Raw genomic sequence first — 21,684 nt, forward strand, 5'->3', positions numbered from 1 at the left:
CCGTTTACTCACCTCAGCCAAGATTGTTTTGTTTATAATCTGTACAATGATGTGCCAAATCGTTCATTTAGTGTATTTTTATTGGGTCATTAGAATATGCTGCCATATGTGGTAATATTTCTCTAGGAGCTGATCCGTGCACTATTGAAAAATAATTCTAGGGAGAAAGCAGTGCTGCGTTTTTAAAACGTTTTTATCCTATCAGTATCGAAACATGCTCCAATGACGCACGGCGACAGTTCTCTCTGCGTAGTGTTTTGGGAAACACATGATCCATCTTCGACTGTTGAAGGAAAAATGCATCGTTAAAACACTCGTAAGCCTAAATTCGGGAAACCGTGCCCAGGTTAGGTGTACGTGTATCACCTTTTCAGTTCAAGAAACGGGTTTCTATATTTGCCCCAATGTATGTATAGTTTTTCCTGGTGGGGTATCCGTAGTTGGTGATACGCATTGTGAAGAAGAATGTTGATGTTGTCAAAGTTGAAGAGGAAGACTCCGTGGTAAAACAAACTTCAAATCGTGTAATTTGGTGAGTAACTGCCACATACAGACTCGATTGATTAAAATGTGGTGTCATGATGTTATCATAAAGTCACGTGTTGGCATTTCACACCCTAAGTATAGCCTAGCCCACGAAAGGTGTTGAGCCAGAAAAAATATTCCCTGCTGCGATCAGGGAGCAATTTAACTACATCTCTAGACTATAATCTCTACATCTCTAGACAATAATTGCCAGATTGCTTGGTCGTTCAAGTTTGTTTCTAAGTTATTTTGGAGCAGAAAATCCAAGGCCGACTTGTTGATTGTCAGAAGTGTCTAGACAGCTGGTGGGCCAAGCAGAGCGCTTCCATTTACGTAGCAACTAAGGTTAGCTAGCTAAGTACAGTCTATATTCAGCTGTTACCATTATCGCCAACTTTAGACATTGATTGTTCGCAGATTTGCTGGCTGTTCTGTATAGCTAGCTAGCTAGTTATGCAAATGACAGGGTAGCACATGAAAAGGCAAAACATGTTGCTTAAAAGTCCAATGTAGCCATTTTTATATAATTTCTGTGTAATAATTAAAGCTGTAATATGTAACCCGACCAAAATCACATAGAAAAGTTACTTATAGATCTGTTATTCTCATTGATAGCAAGTCTAAGAAGTGGTAGATCAGTTCTATGTGTGCTATTTCTATCCTTCCCATTCTTAAATACATTTTTTTACTTTATTTTCGGTTTTCTACACCAGCTTCAAAAAGCTGAAAATACAATTTTTTGGGGTCATTGAAAAGATATTTCACAGCGGTTTAGATGTACCTTCTAAACTGAAATTATGCGAACTATTAGCATTTTAGCAACCAGGAAATGCTGGAGTGATTTCTACATATTGCACCTTTTTAATTTCTTATTTATAACAAGGGTTACATGGAGAAAATCAGACCTCTGAAATGAAAATGTATTGCCCTCTCTTCAGCTAAATATATTTTACCTAAACCCTAACTGAACGCTAAAAAAACAAACAAGTGACCCTCCCCTATACCCACAATAATAATTAAAACAGAAAGTGGATAGCATTAAAACATGTCTAACGTTTACCCTCACTTCTTGGACAGACCAGAGCCTTAGATATGCAGTTTTACTGTTCTTCGTCCTGTAAGCATTACATGGCAAAGCAGGAATTTTGATAGGGCTGCGGGCCAGAAGGTTCTGGGTTTGAAGACCACCGTGGACAAGAGTAGGGGTGGAAAGATCTCCGTTATAGTAAAAGCATTGCATGAACATATTATCGTATTTTTAAAAATGTAATACCACACAAATGACCAAAGTTACAGGATAAGAATGGACAGAGAGGTAAGCCTACAGTATGTGTTCATCTTATCATATTTATCCAAGGACAAATCAGTGCGTCTTGTTTGAAACTAAACACTCCCTGTTTGCAAATAATTCAATCTGAAACTTAGTAGGAATCTGAGCATGGTACTTTCAAAAGTTAGGCCTAGCTTTCCACCCCAGACAGAGTCGGCCTACTGATGCAGAAAAATGTAAGCTTTAACTGCTGGCTGCTCTTCTTCCGTGGCTTAACCCAATGAGAGAAGGTCACAAGTGTTTCCCTTAAAGCTCTCTGGGTTTAAACATATTCTATTGTACAGAAAGTGAATGAATAGCTTAATCAATAAAATATAACTTTGCTCTGTGCTTCTCCGGGCATGCACTTCGTAGCCTATAGGCTATGGATAATTTGATTGAGACCACGCTAAATAGCCTATAGGCGCACTTGATATTGGAAATGCCGAGTGTTGAATCACAGATGAAGGGCAGCATCAGGCAGGCATCGATATATGGCCTAATAAGCAACTAATTCTAAAACACTGAGAAATATTGACATTTCATCAATTACATATGACATTTTCCTCCAGGTAACCATTCTGTATATTTTGATCCATCCCTTACTGTGGTTGTTTTAAATTAAAATGAAAAAATAAAATAAAATGCTTCTTAGCAAAGAGCTATTTCTCAAGTAAGAATTTAGCATGGACTGTCTGGGGATGGTCTGAGTGGGGAGGGTAAAACTGAAATCTAGCTGTTATTGACAGAGAGGTTTGGAACTCTCTCTTTTTATTGGTCTGTTGACTAATTTACCACCTGGTGATGTCACCAGGCAGGCCAAATCTCCATCCCAACAAAACAGGGATGGAGTGTCAGGCTGTATTTTCAAATAGCTCTTACACTAAAATGGCATTATCATTTTCACAATTTCACAGTGTTAATCCAACCTCATAGTGTGGGAATATAAACTCAGCAAAAAAAGAAACGTCATCTCACTGTCGACTGCGTTTCTTTTCAGCAAACTTAACATGTGTAAATATTTGTATGAACATAACAAGATTAAACAACTGAGACATAGACTGAACAAGTTCCACAGACATGTGACGAACAGAAATTGAATAATGTGTCCCTGAACAAAGGGGGGGTCAAAATCAAAAGTATCAGTCAGTATCTGGTGTGGCCACCAGCTGCATTAAGTACTGCAGTGCATCTCCTCCTCATGGACTGCACCAGATTTGCCAGTTCTTGCTGTGAGATGTTACCCTGCTCTTCCACCAAGGCACCTGCAAAGTTCCCAGACATTTCTGGGGGGAATGGCCCTAGCCCTCACCCTCCGATCCAACAGGTCCCAGACGTGCTCAATGGGATTGAGGTCCGGGCTCTTCACTGGCCATGGCAGAACACTGAAATTCCTGTCTTGCAGGAAATCACGCACAGAACGAGCAGTATGGCTGGTGGCATTGTCATGCTGGAGGGTCATGTCAGGATGAGCCTGCAGGAAGGGTACCACATGAGGGAGGAGGATGTCTTCCCTGTAACGCACAGCGTTGAGATTGCCTGCAATGACAACAAGCTCAGTCCGATGATGCTGTGACACACCGCCCCAGACCATGACGGACCCTCCACCTCCATATCGATCCCGCTCCGGAGTACAGGCCTCGGTGTGACGCTCATTCCTTTGACGATAAACGCGAATCCGACCATCACCCCATGTGAGACAAAACCGCGACTCATCAGTGAAGAGCACTTTTTGCCAGTCCTGTCTGGTCAAGCGACGGTGGGGTTGTGCCCATAGGCGACGTTGTTGCCGGTGATGTCTGGTGAGGACCTGCCTTACAACAGGCCTACAAGCCCTCAGTCCAGTCTCTCTCAGCCTATTGCGGACAATCTGAGCACTGATGGAGGGATTGTGCGTTCCTGGTGTAACTCGGGAAGTTGTTGTTGTCATCCTGTACCTGTTCCGCAGGTGTGATGTTGGGATGTACCGATCCTGTGCAGGTGTTACACGTGGTCTGCCACTACGAGAACGATAAGCTGTCCGTCCTGTCTCCCTGTAGCGCTGTCTTAGGCGTCTCACAGTACGGACATTGCAATTTATTGCCCTGGCCATATCTGCAGTCCTCATGCCTCCTTGCAGCATGCCTAAGGCATGTTCACGCAGATGAGCAGGGACCCTGGGCATATTTCTTTTGGTGTTTTCAGAGTCAGTAGAAAGGCCTCTTGATTGTCCTAAGTTTTCATAACTGCGACCTTAATTGCCTACCGTCTGTAAGCTGTTAGTGTCTTAACGACTGTTCCACAGGTGCATGTTCATTAATTGTTTATGGTTCATTGAACAAGCATGGGAACAGTGTTTAAACCCTTTACAATGAAGATCTGTGAAGTTATTTGGATTTTTACGAATTATCTTTGAAAGACAGGGTCCTGAAAAAGGGACGTTTCTTTTTTTGCTGAGTTTATATGAAGCACAGGAAAATCATGTTTTTGACTGCATTGTCCTTTTCAACATTCAGTCCCCTTCTTTGGTCTCTCAGCCTCTTCCACTTCAGTTCAAGAGGTCTAGGCCTACATCAAGCATTCTGTTTTCTTTTGTATTTCTGTTAACTTTTGTTGTTGACCTTAATCTATTTTTTTTTAACCTTTATTAACTAGGCAAGACAGTTAAGAATAAATTCTTATTTACAATGACGGCCTACACCGGCCAAACCCGGACGACGCTGGGCCAATTGTGCGCCGCCCTATAGGACTCCCAATCATGGCCGGTTGTGATGCAGTCTGGATTCAAACCAGGGTGTCTGTTGTGACGCTTCTAGCGCTGAGATGCAGTGCCTTAGACCGCTGCGCCACTCAGGAGCCCTAACGGGTTGTTCCACCTCAAAAAGTACAAGAAAGTGAATTTCGACACCCACCATCTCAAATTGTTATAAAAAATGTTTCAGTTGTAAGAAAAACAGATAAGATTAGCATTCCTGCAACATTATTTTGTTAAAAATATAATTTGATCTCTGAGAAATTAAGCGATTGATTGCACCCTAATTGGCCAATTTTTTTGGTTCTCGGATTCATGTAACATTCAATAAACATAGTACCAAATATCCGATTTGGACCCAAAAATTTTTTTAACAGTGAGTTAGACTAGAGGAATCCAAAGAAATGCTCAAAAGCCACACTCCATGCCAATCCTACCCCAACAATGAGTATACAGTATCAGTTCTCTATGTCTGACAAGTAGTATGGGGCTGCGGCTCAGGGTATTGTTTCTTTATCCTATATAATGTGCTCTCAGTGAATTTGGTGATGTTTTTTTTAACCTGTTCAGAGAAATGAGTCATTAGTTGTTGGGTTTATGTCCCATCCTACACCCTGATATTACCAGGTTCTGACCACTAGATGGAGATTTTCTTGCAATTAGGTGATTACAAAATGACATTGGTTTTCTTACCCTGTAAGCAGTCTATGGACCAGGTATGATAGCAACCCATGCTTTGGCTTCGTTTCTGGCCACTCTTTCAAATTCTAACCTTTTAACATTGTGTCACAAATCCAATGCAATTCCGTGGTACCTATATTAGCATTTTCACAGTTCATGTCCAAATCATCCTAAAGTATCTAAAAATTGATTGTGTAACTCAATGATTTTACAAATAGATGATTTGGATATTAAGCATGAAAATGCTAATATAAGTACCATTGACATGCATTGGATTTATTGTCACAAATGCTAATAAGTTTGCATTTGAAAAGTTTGGTCCAAATCGGATGTTAGGTACTATAATTATTTAATATTATATGAATCCTATAAATTGAAATGGACAATTTGTGTGCAATCTTTTAGCTTAATTTCTCAGATCAAATTACATTTCAACAAAATAATGTTTCCGGAATGCTTATTTGATCTGTTTCTAACTACAGAAATAATTTGAGAACGCTCTGCGATGGTGGGTGTCATGCCTTGCTGAAATGACCTGGAACGGCCCTAATATGAAATATGTAAGAAATGCTCAGAGGTTGGTGTGGCTGGCAAGCTACAGTGCCTTGCGAAAGTATTCGGCCCCCTTGAACTTTTCGACCTTTTGCCACATTTCAGGCTTCAAACATAAAGATATAAAACTGTATTTTTTTGTGAAGAATCAACAACAAGTGGGACACAATTATAAAGTGGAACGAAATGTATTGGATATTTCAAACTTTTTTAACAAATAAAAAACTGAAAAATTGGGCGTGCAAAATTATTCAGCCCCTTTACTTTCAGTGCAGCAAACTCTCTCCAGAAGTTCAGTGAGGATCTCTGAATGATCCAATGTTGACCTAAATGACTAATGATGATAAATAGAATCCACCTGTGTGTAATCAAGTCTCCGTATAAATGCACCTGCTCTGTGATAGTCTCAGAGGTCCGTTTAAAGCGCAGAGAGCATCATGAAGAACAAGGAACACACCAGGCAGGTCCGAGATACTGTTGTGGAGAAGTTTAAAGCCGGATTTGGATACAAAAAGATTTCCCAAGCTTTAAACATCCCAAGGAGCACTGTGCAAGCGATAATATTGAAATGGAAGGAGTATCAGACCACTGCAAATCTACGAAGACCCGGCCGTCCCTCTAAACTTTCAGCTCATACAAGGAGAAGACTGATCAGAGATGCAGCCAAGAGGCCCATGATCACTCTGGATGAACTGCAGAGATCTACAGCTGAGGTGGGAGACTCTGTCCATAGGACAACAATCAGTCGTATACTGCACAAATCTGGCCTTTATGGCAGAGTGGCAAGAAGAAAGCCATTTCTTAAAGATATCCATAAAAAGTGTTGTTTAAAGTTTGCCACTAGCCACCTGGGAGACACACCAAACATGTGGAAGAAGGTGCTCTGGTCAGATGAAACCAAAATCGAACTTTTTGGCAACAATGCAAAACGTTATGTTTGGTGTAAAAGCAACACAGCACATCACCCTGAACACACCATCCCCACTGTCAAACATGGTGGTGGCAGCATCATGGTTTGGGCCTGCTTTTCTTCAGCAGGGGCAGGGAAGATGGTTAAAATTGATGGGAAGATGGATGGAGCCAAATACAGGACCATTCTGGAAGAAAACCTGATGGAGTCTGCAAAAGACCTGAGACTGGGACGGAGATTTGTCTTCCAACAAGACAATGATCCAAAACATAAAGCAAAATCTACAATGGAATGGTTCACAAATAAACATATCCAGGTGTTAGAATGGCCAAGTCAAAGTCCAGACCTGAATCCAATCGAGAATCTGTGGAAAGAACTGAAAACTGCTGTTTACAAACGCTCTCCATCCAACCTCACTGAGCTCGAGCTGTTTTGCAAGGAGGAATGGGCAAAAATTTCAGTCTCTCGATGTGCAAAACTGATAGAGACATACCCCAAGCGACTTACAGCTGTAATCGCAGCAAAAGGTGGCGCTACAAAGTATTAACTTAAGGGGGCTGAATAATTTTGCACGCCCAATTTTTCAGTTTTTTATTTGTTAAAAAAGTTTGAAATATCCAATAAATTTCATTCCACTTCATGATTGTGTCCCACTTGTTGTTGATTCTTCACAAAAAAAATACAGTTTTATATCTTTATGTTTGAAGCCTGAAATGTGGCAAAAGGTCGAAAAGTTCAAGGGGGCCGAATACTTTCGCAAGGCACTGTATGTCTTGTTTATAAGATGGTGGTGATGACTTTTATTTTAATTTTATTTATTTCACCTTTATTTAACCAGGTAGGCCAGTTGAGAACAAGTTCTCATTTACAACTGCGACCTGGCCAAGATTAAGCAAAGCGGTGCGACAAAAACAACAACACAGAGTTACACATGGGATAAACAAATGTACAGTCAATAACACAATAGAAAATCTGTATACAGTGTGTGCGACTGAAGTAAGGAGGTAAGGCAATAAATAGGCCATAGTGGCGAAGTAATTACAATTTAGCAATTAACACTGGAGTGATAGATGTGCAGATGCGGATGTGCAAGTAGAAATACTGGTGTGCTAAAGAGCAGAAAAACAAAAACAAATATGGGGATGAGGTAGGTAGTTGGTTGGATGGGCTATTTACAGATGGGCTGTGTACAGCTGCAGCGATCGGTTAGCTGCTCAGATAACAAACAAACAAACAAATTTATTTTTTATATAGCCCTTCGTACATCAGCTGATATCTCAAAGTGCCGTACAGAAACCCAGCCTAAAACCCCAAACAGCAAGCAAAGCATGTGAAAGAAGCACGGTGGCTAGGAAAAACTCCCTAGGAAAAACTCCCTAGAAAGGCCAAAAACCTAGGAAGAAACCTAGAGAGGAACCAGGCTATGAGGGGTGGCCAGTCCTCTTCTGGCTGTGCAGGGTGGATATTATAACAGAACATGGTCAAGATGTTAAAATGTTCATAAATGACCAGCATGGTCAAATAATAATAATCATAGTAGTTGTCGAGGGTGCAACAAGCACGTCCGGTGAACAGGTCAGGGTTCCATAGCCGCAGGCAGAACAGTTGAAACTGGAGCAGCAGCACGGCCAGGTGGACTGGGGACAGCAAGGAGTCATCATACCAGGTAGTCCTGAGGCATGGTCCTAGGGCTCAGGTCCTCCGAGAGAAAGACAGAAAGAGAGAATTAGAGAGAGCATATTTAAATTCACGCAGGACACCGGATAAGACAAGAGAAATACTCCAGATGTAACAGACTGACCCTAGCCCCCCGACACATAAACTACTGCAGCATAAATACTGGAGGCTGAGACAGGAGGGATCAGAAGACACTGTGGCCCCATCCGATGATACCCCCGGACAGGGCCAAACAGACAGGATATAACCCCACCCACTTTGCCAAAGCACAGCCCCCACACCACTAGAGGGATGTCTCCAACCACCAACTTACCGTCCTAAGACAAGGCCGAGTATAGCCCACAACGATCTCCGCCATGGCACAACCCAAGGGGGGGGGGGGCGCCAACCCAGACAGGAAGACCACGTCAGTGACTCAACCCACTCAAGTGACGCACCCCTCCCATGGACGGCATGGAAGAACACCAGTAAGCCAGTGACTCAGCCCCTGTAAAAGGGTTAGAGGCAGAGAGTCCCAGTGGAAAGAGGGGAACCGGCAAGGCAGAGACAGCAAGGGTGGTTCGTTGCTCCAGCCTTTCCGTTCACCTTCACACTCCTGGGCCAGACTATACTTAATCATAGGACCTAGCGAAGAGATAAGTCTTCAGTAAAGACTTAAAGGTTGAGACTGAGTCTGCGTCTCTCACATTGGTAGGCAGACCATTCCATAAAAATGGAGCTCTATAGGAGAAAGCCCTACCTCCAGCCGTTTGCTTAGAAATTCTAGGGACAATTAGGAGGCCTGCGTCTTGTGACCGTAGCGTACGTGTAGGTATGTACGGCAGGACCAAATCGGAAAGATAGGTAGGAGCAAGCCCATGTAATGCTTTGTAGGTTAGCAGTAAAACCTTGAAATCAGCCCTTGCCTTAACAGGAAGCCAGTGTAGGGAGGCTAGCACTGGAGTAATATGATCAAATTTTTTGGTTCTAGTCAGGATTCTAGCAGCCGTATTTAGCACTAACTGAAGTTTATTTAGTGCTTTATCCGGGTAGCCGGAAAGTAGAGCATTGCAGTAGTCCAGCCTAGAAGTAACAAAAGCATGGATTAATTTTTCTGCGTCATTTTTGGACAGAAAGTTTCTGATTTTTGCAATGTTACGTAGATGGAAAAAAGCTGTCCTTGAAACATTCTTGATATGTTCTTCAAAAGAGAGATCAGGGTCCAGAGTAACGCCGAGGTCCTTCACAGTTTTATTTGAGACGACTGTACAACCATCCAGATTAATTGTCAGATTCAACAGAAGATCTCTTTGTTTCTTGGGACCTAGAACAAGCATCTCTGTTTTGTCCGAGTTTAAAAGTAGAAAGTTTGCGGCCATCCACTTCTTTATGTCTGAAACACAGGCTTCTAGCGAGGGCAATTTTGGGGCTTCACCATGTTTCATTGAAATGTACAGCTGTGTGTCGTCCGCATAGCAGTGAAATTTAACAATATGTTTTCGAATGACATCCCCAAGAGGTAAAATATATAGTGAAAACAATAGTGGTCCTAAAACGGAACCTTGAGGAACACCGAAATGTACAATTGATTTGTCAGAGGACAAACCATTCACAGAGACAAACTGATATCTTTCCGACAGATAAGATCTAAACCAGGCCAGAACTTGTCCATGTAGACCAATTTGGGTTTCCAATCTCTCCAAAAGAATGTGGTGATCGATGGTATCAAAAGCGGCACTAAGATCTAGGAGCACGAGGACAGATGCAGAGCCTCGGTCTGACGTCATTAAAAGGTCATTTACCACCTTCACAAGTGCAGTCTCAGTGCTATGATGGGGTCTAAAACCAGACTGAAGCATTTCGTATACATTGTTTGTCTTCAGGAAGGCAGTGAGTTGCTGTGCAACAGCTTTTTCAAATTTTTTTGAGAGGAATGGAAGATTCGATATAGGCCGATAGTTTTTTATAATTTCTGGATCAAGATTCGGCTTTTTCAAGAGAGGCTTTATTACTGCCACTTTTAGTGAGCTTGGTACACATCCGGTGGATAGAGAGCTGTTTATTATGTTCAACATAGGAGGGCCAAGCACAGGAAGCAGCTCTTTCAGTAGTTTAGTTGGAATAGGGTCCAGTATGCAGCTTGAGGGTTTGGAGGCCATGATTATTTTCATCATTGTGTCAAGAGATATAGTACTAAAATACTTTAGTATCTCCCTTGATCCTAGGTCCTGGCAGAGTTGTGTAGACTCAGGACAATGGAGCTTTGGAGGAATACCCAGATTTAAAGAGGAGTCTGTAATTTGCTTTCTAATGATCTTTTCCTCAAAGAAGTTCATAAATGTATTACTGCTGAAGTGAAAGCCATCCTCCATTTGCGAAGGCTGCTTTTTAGTTAGCTTTGCGACAGTATCAAAAAGAAATTTTGGATTGTTTTTATTTTCCTCAATTAAGTTGGAAAAATAGGATGATCGAGCAGCAGTGAGGGCTCTTCGATACTGCACGGTACTGTCTTTCCAAGCTAGTCGGAAGACTTCCAGTTTGGTGTGGCGCCATTTCCGTTCCAATTTTCTGGAAGCTTGCTTCAGAGCTCGTGTATTTTCTGTATACCAGGGAGCTAGTTTCTTATGACAGATGTTTTTAGGGGTGCAACTGCATCTAGGGTATTGCGCAAGGTTAAATTGAGTTCCTCGGTTAGGTGGTTAACTGATTTTTGTCCTCTGACGTCCTTGGGTAGGCAGAGGCAGTCTGGAAGGGCATCAAGGAATCTTTGGGTTGTCTGAGAATTTATAGCACGACTTTTAATGCTCCTTGGTTGGGGTCTGAGCAGAATATTTGTTGCAATTGCAAACATAATAAAATGGTGGTCCGATAGTCCAGGATTATGAGGAAAAACATTAAGATCCACAACATTTATTCCATGGGACAAAACTAGGTCCAGAGTATGACTGTGGCAGTGAGTAGGTCCAGAGACATGTTGGACAAAACCCACTGAGTCGATGATGGCTCCGAAAGCCTTTTGGAGTGGATCTGTGGACTTTTCCATGTGAATGTTAAAGTCACCAAAAATGAGAATATTATCTGCTATGACTACAAGATCCGATAGGAACTCAGTGAGGAACACTGCATATGGCCCAGGAGGCCTGTAAACAGTAGCTATAAAAAGTGAGTGAGTAGGCTGCATAGATTTCATGACTAGAAGCTCAAAAGACGAAAACGTCATTGTTTTTTTTTTTTGTAAATTGAAATTTGCTATCGTAAATGTTAGCAACACCTCCGCCTTTTCCGGATGCACGGGGGGTATGGTCACTAGTGTAACCAGGGGGTGAGGCCTCATTTAACACAGTAAATTCATCAGGCTTGTTTCAGTCAGGCCAATCACATCAAGATTATTATCAGTGATTAGTTCATTGACTATAACTGCCTTGGAAGTGAGGGATCTAACATTAAGTAACCCAATTTTGAGATGTGAGGTATCACAATCTCTTTCAATAATGGCAGGAATGGAGGAGGTCTTTATACTAGTGAGATTGCTAAAGCGAACACCGCCATTTTTAATTTTGCCCAACCTAGATCGAGGCACAGACACGGTCTCAATGGGGAAAGCTGAGCTGACTGTGCTAGTGGCAGACTCCACTAAGCTGGCAGGCTGGCTAACAGCCTGCTGCCTGGCCTGCACCCTATTTCATTGTGGAGCTAGAGGAGTTAGAGCCCTGTCTATGTTCGTAGATAAGATGAGAGCATCCCTCCAGCTAGGATGGAGACCGTCACTCCTCAACAGGCCAGGCTTGGTCCTGTTTGTGGGTGAGTCCCAGAAAGAGGGCCAATTATCTACAAATTCTATCTTTTGGGAGGGGCAGAAAACAGTTTTCAACCAGCGATTGAGTTGTGAGAGTCTGCTGTAGAGCTCATCACTCCCCCTAACTGGGAGGGGGCCAGAGACAATTAATCGATGCCGACACATCTTTCTAGCTGATTTACACGCTGAAGCTATGTTGCGCTTGGTGACCTCTGACTGTTTCATCCTAACATCAGATAGCTGATGTTTAAAGTTAGTGAGGGAGATATAAGTCTCCAACTTCAGTGATTTTTGCAATTCGTTCCAGTCATTGGCAGCAGGGAACTGGAAGGAAAGGCGGCCAAAAGATTGTTGGCTTTGGGGATGGCCAGTGAAATATACCTGCTGGAGCGCGTGCTACGGGTGATGATGACTGTGTATGTTTTCTTTCAGCTTGTCTTGGCTGGAGACTGAGTGAAGGATCATGGGTAACACAGGTGACCGGATGTCCGGTGATCGCCATGGCGCTAAGGCCCATCGATCGGACAGCAGAGGCAGCGACAAAGACCATGAGCCCAGCAAGATGGTGGACAGCACAGACGATCCTAACATCTTCAACACACACGGACTGGGGTCCTCCAAGGTACCTCAGCACTGCACTGGATCATAGGATTTATTTTATGGAGGGCTGTGAAGACCCAGACACTACCTCCAACCTTTACCCTAACCCATCAAAAAGTTGTAATGAAACCAGTTGGATGTAATCAGTTTTAGGAGTGTGGAAACAGATGTAGGTGGGGGGAAATGTCCAGCCCACTTGAAGGAGATGACGCCACCTTAGCTCAGGTCCAGGCCGCACGTAAACGCCATGGACAAGAGCTAAGAACACCTAGACCCTGTCATTCCCATAGTGTGATTTCAGCTGATTCTCCCCTCAGGCGTCGGACAAGGAGGAGCCTGACCTGGATGACTTGGTGAAGACAGGGCCTCAGTCCAGGCCTACAGTCATCCGCTGGGCCGGAGGAGGGAAGGAGGTCTACATCGCGGGCTCCTTCAACAACTGGGGCAACAAGATCCCCCTCAATAAGAGGTAGGAGAGGAGAGGCCCTGGCTTACCAAAAAGGTCTACCTTTTATTAGTGACAACATTTTGACACATTTAATAGCACATTAACACAGATTGTTTTCCCCCCAAGCCACAATGACTTTGTAGCGATCCTGGACTTGCCAGAAGGAGAGCACCAGTACAAGTTCTTTGTGGATGGACAGTGGGTCCATGACCCCTCAGAGGTAAACCCTGCATAGGGCTCTGGCCTAAAGTAGACTACTAGATTGATTGATTTTATTTTCCAGTAAAAAATGCATATAAAGTTCATTCGGAAAGTATTAAGACCCCTTGACATTTTCCACATTTTGTTACGTTACAGCCTTATTCTAAAATGGATTTAAAAAAAAAATTCTGCAGCAATCTACACACAATACCCCATAATGACAAAGCGAAAGCAGTTTTATTAAAAATAAAAAAACAGAAATACCTTATTTATTATGAGACTCGAAATTGAGCTCAGGTGCATCCTGTTTCCGTTGATCATCCTTAAGATGTTTCTAGAACTTGATTGGAGTCCACCTGTGGTAACTTTAATTGATTGGACATGATTTGGAAAGGCACACACCTCTCTATATAAGGTCCCACAGTTGACAGTGCATGTCAGAGCAAAACCAAGCTATGAGGTCCGTAGAGCTCCGAGACAGGATTGTGTCGAGGCACAGATCTGGGGAAGGGTACCAAAACATTTCTGCAGCATTGAAGGTTCCCAAGAACACAGTGGACTCCATCATTCTTAAATGGAAGAAGTTTGGAACCAGCAAATCTCTTCCAATAGCTGGCCGCCCGGCCAAACTGAGCAATCAAGGGAGAAGGGCCTTGGTCAGAGAGGTGACCAAGAACCTGATGGTCACTGACAGAGCTCCAGAGTTCCTCTGTGGAGATGGGAGAACCTTCCAGAAGGACAACCATCTCTGCAGCACTCCACCAATCAGGCCTTTATGGTAGAGTGGCCAGACGGAAGACACTGGTCAGTAAAAGGCACATGACAGCCCGATTGGAGTTTGCCAGAAGGCACCTAAATGACTCTCAGACCATGAGAAACAAGATTCTCTGGTGTGATGAAACAAAGATTGAACTCTTTGGCCTGAATGCCAAGCCTCACGTCTGGAAGAAACCTGGCACCATCCCTATGGTGAAGCATGGTGGTAGCAGCATCATGTTGTGGGAATGTTTTTCAGCGGCAGGGACTGGGAGACTAGTCAGGATCGAGGGAAAGATGAACGGAGCAAAGTACAGAGAGATCCTTGATGAAAACCTGCTCCAGAGCGCTCAGGACCTCAGACTGGGGCGAAGGTTCACCTTCCAACAGGACAACGACCCTAAGCACACAGCCAAGGCTATGCAGGAGTGGCTTCAGGACAAGTCTCTGAATGTCCTTGAGTGGCCCAGCCAATGCCCAGACTTGAACCCGATCGAACATCTCTGGAGAGACCTGAAAATAGCTGTGCAGCGACGCTCCTGATCCAACCTGACAGAGCTTGAGAGGATCTGCAGAGAAGAATGGGAGAAACTCCCCAAATACAGGTGTGCCAAGCTTGTAGCGTCATACCCAAGAAGACTCAAGGCTGTAATCACTGCTAAAGTTGCTTCAACAAAGTACTGAGTAAAGGGTTTGAATACTTATGTAAATGTGATATTTCAGTTTTGAATTTTTTATGAATTTGCCAAAATTTCTAAAAACCTGTTTTTGGTTTGTCATTATGGGGTATTGTGTGTAGATCGATGAGGGAATGTATTTTAATATATATATATTTTTTAATCCATTTTAGAATAAGTCTGTAACGTAAATTCAAGGGGTTGATTGATTGATTTAATTTATTTGACAATTATTTAAATCTATACATAAGGGTGCTCCAGCCGCTGACGCCTCCACATACAATTTAAGAAAATCATCAAGGATAACACAATAAAGCTTACAGCTCATTTCCATTGTGGTCCTTTTGAAGGGGAAGGGGAATGCAACAATGTTAGGCGGCAATTGACAGACAATGACAGACTGTTTTGTTTTATAACATGAGATAATTAGTACAATTCCCTTGCCTAATAAACAACTATGGACATACCCTTAATATATAAAACATTAAATTCCTAATATATACAATATGATAAACAACAGGCACCATTATACTATATGTAATCCCAGGCATTTCCTTCTCAGCCGCGTACTGTAATCTTACCACTCACTTCTGAGACATGCTACTATTTAGCCATTTTTTCAGTGAGAACTTGAAAGTACATATAGAGGTTCTACATTTCAGATTCTTCGGAAGACTATTCCAAAGAATGGCAGCTGAGCATAAAAAAGTTTCTTTCCCCATACCACTTTTAAATCTAAAAGGAACAACGTCAGTTGCACTCCTAGTGGAATAGTTATGGTTATCCCGTACCAAGTTAAAGTAGTTACGTACAGTGGCTTGCCAAAGTATTCACCTCCCTTGGCATTTTTCCTATTTTGTTGCCTTACAACCTGGAATTAAAATAGATTTTTGGGGGATTTGTATCATTTGATTTACATAACATGCCTACCACTTTGAAGATGCAAAATATTTTTTATTGTGAAACAAACAAGAAATAAGACAAAACAACAGAACTTGAGCGTGCATAACTATTCACCCCCCCAAAGTCAATACTTTGTAGAGCCACCTTTTGCAGAAATTACAGCTGCAAGTCTCTTTGGGTATGTCTCTATAAGCTTGGCACATCTAGCCACTGGGCTTTTTTCCCATTCTTCAAGGCAAAACTGTTCCAGCTCCTTCAAGTTGGATGGGTTCTGCTGGTGTACAGCAATCTTTAAGTCATACCACAGATTCTCAATTGGATTGAAGTCTGGGTTTTGACTAGGCCATTCCTAGACATTTAAATGTTTCCCCTTAAACCACTTGAGTGTTGCTTTAGCAGTATGCTTAGGGTCATTGTCCTGCTGGAAGGTGAACCTCCGTCCCAGTCTCAAATCTCTGGAAGACTGAAACAGGTTTCCCTCAAGAATTTTCCTGTATTTAAGCGCCATCCATCATTCCTTCAATTCTAACCAGTTTCCCAGTCCCTGCCAATGAAAAACATCCCCACAGCATGATGCTGCCACCACCATGCTTCACTGTGGGGATGGTGTTCTCGGGGGGATGGTAGGTGTGGGGTTTGCGCCAGACATAATGTTTTCCTTGATGGCCAAAAAGCTTCATTTTAGTCTCATCTGACCAGAGTACCTTCTTTCATATGTTTTGGGAGTCTCCCACATGCCCTTTGGCGAACACCAAACGTGTTTGCTTATTTTTTTCTTTAAGCAATGGCTTTTTTCTGGTCACTCTTCCTTAAAGCCAAACTCTGTGGTCCTATGGGCAAATACTCCAATCTCCGCTGTGGAGCTTTGCAGCTCCTTCAGGGTGATCTTTGGTCTCTTTGTTGCCTCTGATTAATGCCTGGTCTGTGAGTTTTGGTGGGCGGGCCTTTCTTGGCAGGTTTGTTGTGGTGCCATATTCTTTCCATTTTTTAATAATGGATTTAATGATACTCCGTGGGATGTTCAAAGTTTCTGATATTTTTTTATAACCCAACCCTGATCTGTACTTCTCCACAACTTTGTCTCCGACCTGTTTGGGGAGCGCCTTGGTCTTCGTGTTACCACTTGCTTGGAGGTGCCCCTTGTTAAGTGGTGTTGCAGACTCTGGGGCCTTTCAGAACAGGTGTGTGTGTGTGTGTGTGTGTGTGTGTGTGTGTGTGTGTGTGTGTGTGTGTGTGTGTGTGTGTGTGTGTGTGTGTGTGTGTGTGTGTGTGTGTGTGTGTGTGTGTGTGTGTGTGTGTGTGTGTGTGTGTGTGTGTGTGTGTGTGTGTGTGTGTGTGTGTGTGTGTGTGTGTATATATGAGATCATGTGACACTTGACACAATTTTTTTCACTTCACCAATTTGGACTATTTTGTGTATGTCCATTACATGAAATCCAAATAAAAATCCATTTAAATTACAGGTTGTAATGCAACAAAATAGGAAAAATGCCAAGGGGGGTGAATACTTTGGGGACCATACTGTGGACAATCTTATGTACAAGACACAGTTTAATCTGAGAGGCTCCTCCACCTTGAGCCATCTAAGGCTTTCAAAGTGGGAACAGTCAAGATGCGTAAGTGCTGGAAGATTAAGAATAATCCTGACTAATTTGTTCTGAGATGTCTGCAGTTGGTAGAGCATGGCACCTGTAACACCATGGTAGTGGGTTTGATTCCCGGGACCACCCATACGTAAAACTTATGCACTCATCACTGTAAGTCGCTTTGGATAAAATGGCTGAATGGGTCTGAATACTTTCCGAATGCACTATACGTATATGCCATTTTATCCAAAGCGACTTAGTCATGCGTGCATATGTTTTACGTATGGGTGGTCCTGGGCATCGAACCCACTACCATGGTGTTACAGGTGCCATGCTCTACCAACTGAGTTACATATGCACACAGTACAAAAACGTGACAGGGATAGCAGAATAAAGTCAGTGACTTGACTTATTTCCATGTCATTTTTGAGACGCAACCCAGGCCTATTTCCCCCCCCCAAAAAAAGAAAATGGCCATTTGCAGTCATGTGTTTTGGGCGATCCAGCTGTACTGTCTTTGTTATTAACTCTTTATAAGCCCTGGTTAACCCTGCTATAACACTCCCTCCTGCAGCCAGTGGTGACCAGCCAGTTGGGCACCATCAACAACCTGATCGAGGTGAAGCAGTCGGACTTTGAGGTGTTCGATGCTCTGCAGGTGGACTCTCTGGAGTCCACTGACACCTCAGGTCAGTAGGCTCTCTAATCCTCTGTTGTCCCTTTTGGGTTAAGCATAGCATTGTACTGACCAAGATGTGCCAAGGCTAACACAGTCACGTCAAACCGTGCAGCTACAATAACAGCAAAGTAGTTGCGTTTCATTTCGTTTTACCTGTTTTTCTATTGACATTTATTTTGTATATACCCATAAAAATTATGCTGATTCATGATTTCGACTGGCTGAGAAAATATGCCTGTCATGTCCTGACACGGTAATTCTGAATAGGACAGTGGAGATCGAATTTTAAGATTGAAACTATGTTGCATATGTGGAGAGACACAAACGTTTGTACACCCCCCCCCCCCCACCCCACCCTCTAGAAGCAAGGGGCAATAATGTGTAGATGCCTTTTACATTGGAGATCAAGTTAATAACTTGGCTGGCTGAGCTGATGGGACAGATGATGAGCAGGGATTTCTCAGATGGAACAGAAAACAAGATTCTAGTTCTTGTGTCATAGGCTTACCAGTGATAAACAGGTTTCTTAGTATGGTTGAGAAGCGTTCTAAGCCAATCACAATGCTTGTTTTGACCAACCCATTGCAGAATTAATCATGAGCAGGTGTTTAGGATAAGTTATGTAAGTTGGTGAAAACACAAGAAATCAGTGTCACCCTTTGAGAGTATATGAATATCATGCTGTGTGTGTGTGTGTGTCCTTAGATCTGTCTAGCTCCCCTCCAGGGCCCTATGGACAGGAGCAGTACATGTTTAGGCCTGAGGAACGCTTCAAAGCCCCGCCCATCCTCCCCCCACACCTCCTCCAAGTCATCCTCAACAAGGACACCAACATCTCTGTAAATTTCTTTCTTCCTCAGTCTCCCTCTCTTTCTATCTCTCTCCCGCTCTCTGTTCTCTTTCCCTCTCTCCCATCGGCGTGTTGTAAATACAAATTTGGAAACTTCTTGATTACTCATTCGTCTTCTGTCTTTCCCTCTCCTACAGTGCGACCCAGCCTTGCTGCCTGAACCCAACCACGTGATGCTCAACCACCTTTATGCTCTCTCAATAAAGGTGCTGTAGGAGGGCCTCAACAGCCCCCATCCCACTTTTTACTGCAATACTTAGAGAAACAGTCCCTTCCATAACATAGCATTAGTAATGTATTACTTTACATTATCTGTCTGTCTGTCTCTCACACACTCACTCCCTTTCCCCTCCCTCAGGATGGAGTGATGGTGCTCAGTGCGACTCACAGATATAAGAAGAAGTACGTCACATCTCTGCTATACAAGCCCATCTAACCTGTCTGTGTAGGTGCAGAGTGCTATAGAGGGCGGCATGTTAAAACAGTACTGGGTTTAACCATTGTGTAGCTGAGATTGCACTAAACTAACAGTTTACTGATGAGCTGGGGGCCTGTGGCTGAGACTGGGGACAAATCTCAAAAGACACCCTTTTCCTTGTACAGTGACCTACAGGGCTCCACAAAGGGCTCAAAGTAATGCACTTGATGGGGATAGGGTTTCATTTGAGTCTCAGCGTGTGACCCTCACAAGGGAAAATACTTAGCATTCACAGTTTGATCGCGATAAGAAAAGGGACTGAGAAGGAAACTACTTTGTGTGTTTGTGTGGAGCACTTAGATTCTTTGCATGTGGGTGTGTAGAAAGAACATTTAGTTCCATTAAAAACATGAAGGCTTGAAGAAAAGTCTTCTGATGGAACTTGGAAATGCATATAATCAAGATTATGTTTTATTAAATGAGCTTTTAAAGGATATGAACACGGAAAGAGGGCCGTTGAATGTTGCTGGCTTGGATTATCGTACGCTCCCATTTTTTCTCCATATTATTACTGTAGTTGGACAATAACTGGAGTAATTGGAGGTTCATGCAGGGTCTTCCTTGTTTGGTCCCAATGGGTCGATCACCACTAATCGAACCATGATATGCAATTGGATAGGCTGTAAATTGAACTGAATTGTATTGAAGTCAAAGTATAAGAAACAATGGGTATTATATAGTATAGCCCGTTTAAGCCCATCCCACTGGGCACACACTCGCCAAATCAACTTTGTTTCCACATCATTTCAATGTTAGTACGTCTGTGCTCATTGGGATATGATTCACACTTTTGAAAATGTGAAAATCCCTTTAAACTACTGTAGAGGCCTCATATTAATTAGAGTATATTAACTAGGGGTTCTTGTTGTGGGATGTTGGACCGTGGCTGTAGACCTGTGCTTAGTGCTGCTATTGTCTGTATGACACGATGCTGCCAGCACTTTAGTTACCCACCCATGTGTCTCCAACAATGCTTAGAGCAGGACTGTTGACATAAGCTTTTAACTATGCAGGTATACAGAAAAATATTGTATAGTAGCTTTATATTGGACTGCATTTTATAGGCCTAGATACAGAAATGGCTGTGCTTCGTGTGTTTCTCTCTCTAGCCCATATTTATCCAATAGGAATCCATTTGTCTGTGTGCCATATTTAGAGCTTACACTCCCAAATACTGGTTTGTCTTGAATGTTGTGGAGGAATTGAATGTCTAGTACGAACAGTTTACTGTAGAATATGTGGTGGATTTCACAACTGTGGTCTTATTATGGATTGCAATCAAGATTCAAAATGTCATTCAGTAAAGTATAAAATGGCCAATATGGATTTCATAAGAATGTGAAAAAGCGTAATTTACTTTCATCAAGATTGTTACGTTTGAGTGTTCTGTGAATCGAACTTCAAATGTTTGACCATACACCATTTCATATTTGTACTTTGTAAGAGTACTGTACCTGTTGCTTGTGATACTGGGCTGATATGTAGGTAATATACTCCAAAGAGAGAGAGTGTGTGTGTGTGTGTGTGTGTGTGTGTAATGAGATTTTATTTGAAGAAACAGAGTAAAGATACTTACTGAAAGCCATATCTCACTCTGAGACTATACACTGGAACACCTTCCTAGTATTGAGTTACTCCTCGCTTTGCCCTCAGCCTCAGTTCGTCAGGGCATGGCCATGGACTCTACAATGTGTCAAGTGTTCCACAGGGATGTTGATACCAATGCTTCCCACAGTTGTGTCAAGTTGGCTGGATGCCCTTTGGGTGGTGGACCATTCTTGATACACACGGGAAACCGCTGAGCGTGTAAAACCCAGCAGCGTTGCAGTTCTTGACACACTAAAACCGGTGTGCCTGGCACCTACTACCATACCCAGCTCAAAGCTACTTAAATCTTTTGTCTTGCTCATTCACCCTCTGAATGGCCCACATACACAATCTGAATGGCCCACATACACAATGTCTCAAGGCTTAAAAATCCATCTTTAACCTGTCACTTCCCCTTCATCTACACTGATTTGAAGTGGATTTAATAAGGGATTATAGCTTTCACCTGGATTCACCTGGTCAGTCTGTCATGGAAAGAGCAGGTGTTCCTAATGTTTTGTACACTGAGTGAACGATATGTGATATTCTGTAACTTGATTAGGTAAAAACAAAACTTGAATTTTAAATCTGTTAGCTAACATGTTTTTTTTCCCCAAAATGCTTTGCAGCATCATTGTAAGCCAAGTACTGTAGAAGGTTGTTTCTGTTGTTTGCAAATAAAAAGGGAAGACATGTTGACTCTAAAGTATCAGTCGTGCCTAAGTAGTATGTTTGATGTGACTGACTATGTTCTATCTG

General features: G+C 42.7%; 1 protein-coding gene across 1 annotated transcript; it reads left to right on the forward strand.

Annotated features, from left to right (window-relative positions):
• On the forward strand, positions 1-21,631 carry LOC106600564 (5'-AMP-activated protein kinase subunit beta-2). The gene is made up of 8 exons (XM_014192021.3): positions 1-532; positions 12,593-12,782; positions 13,078-13,229; positions 13,335-13,428; positions 17,906-18,020; positions 18,716-18,849; positions 18,998-19,066; positions 19,219-21,631. Exons 2-8 carry the CDS (start codon positions 12,624-12,626, stop codon positions 19,294-19,296), a joined length of 801 nt encoding a protein of 266 aa, XP_014047496.1. The 5' UTR covers positions 1-532; positions 12,593-12,623; the 3' UTR covers positions 19,297-21,631.
• Positions 21,632-21,684: the final 53 nt, after the last annotated feature.

The sequence above is a fragment of the Salmo salar genome, chromosome 03, assembly GCF_965601325.2.
Source record: "Salmo salar chromosome 03, fSalSal1, whole genome shotgun sequence".
NCBI lineage: Eukaryota > Metazoa > Chordata > Actinopteri > Salmoniformes > Salmonidae > Salmo > Salmo salar.

What these genes read in the sequence shown, in the direction of transcription:
- LOC106600564 (XM_014192021.3), top strand. Translation starts at nt 12,624, where the DNA reads ATGGGTAACACAGGTGACCGGATGTCCGGTGATCGCCATGGCGCTAAG. An exon ending in AAGATCCCCCTCAATAAGAG is followed by an intron (nt 13,230 to 13,334) that starts GTAGGAGAGGAG and finishes TTTCCCCCCAAG; the next exon opens with CCACAATGACTTTGTAGCGA. An exon ending in GGAGTCCACTGACACCTCAG is followed by an intron (nt 18,021 to 18,715) that starts GTCAGTAGGCTC and finishes GTGTGTCCTTAG; the next exon opens with ATCTGTCTAGCTCCCCTCCA.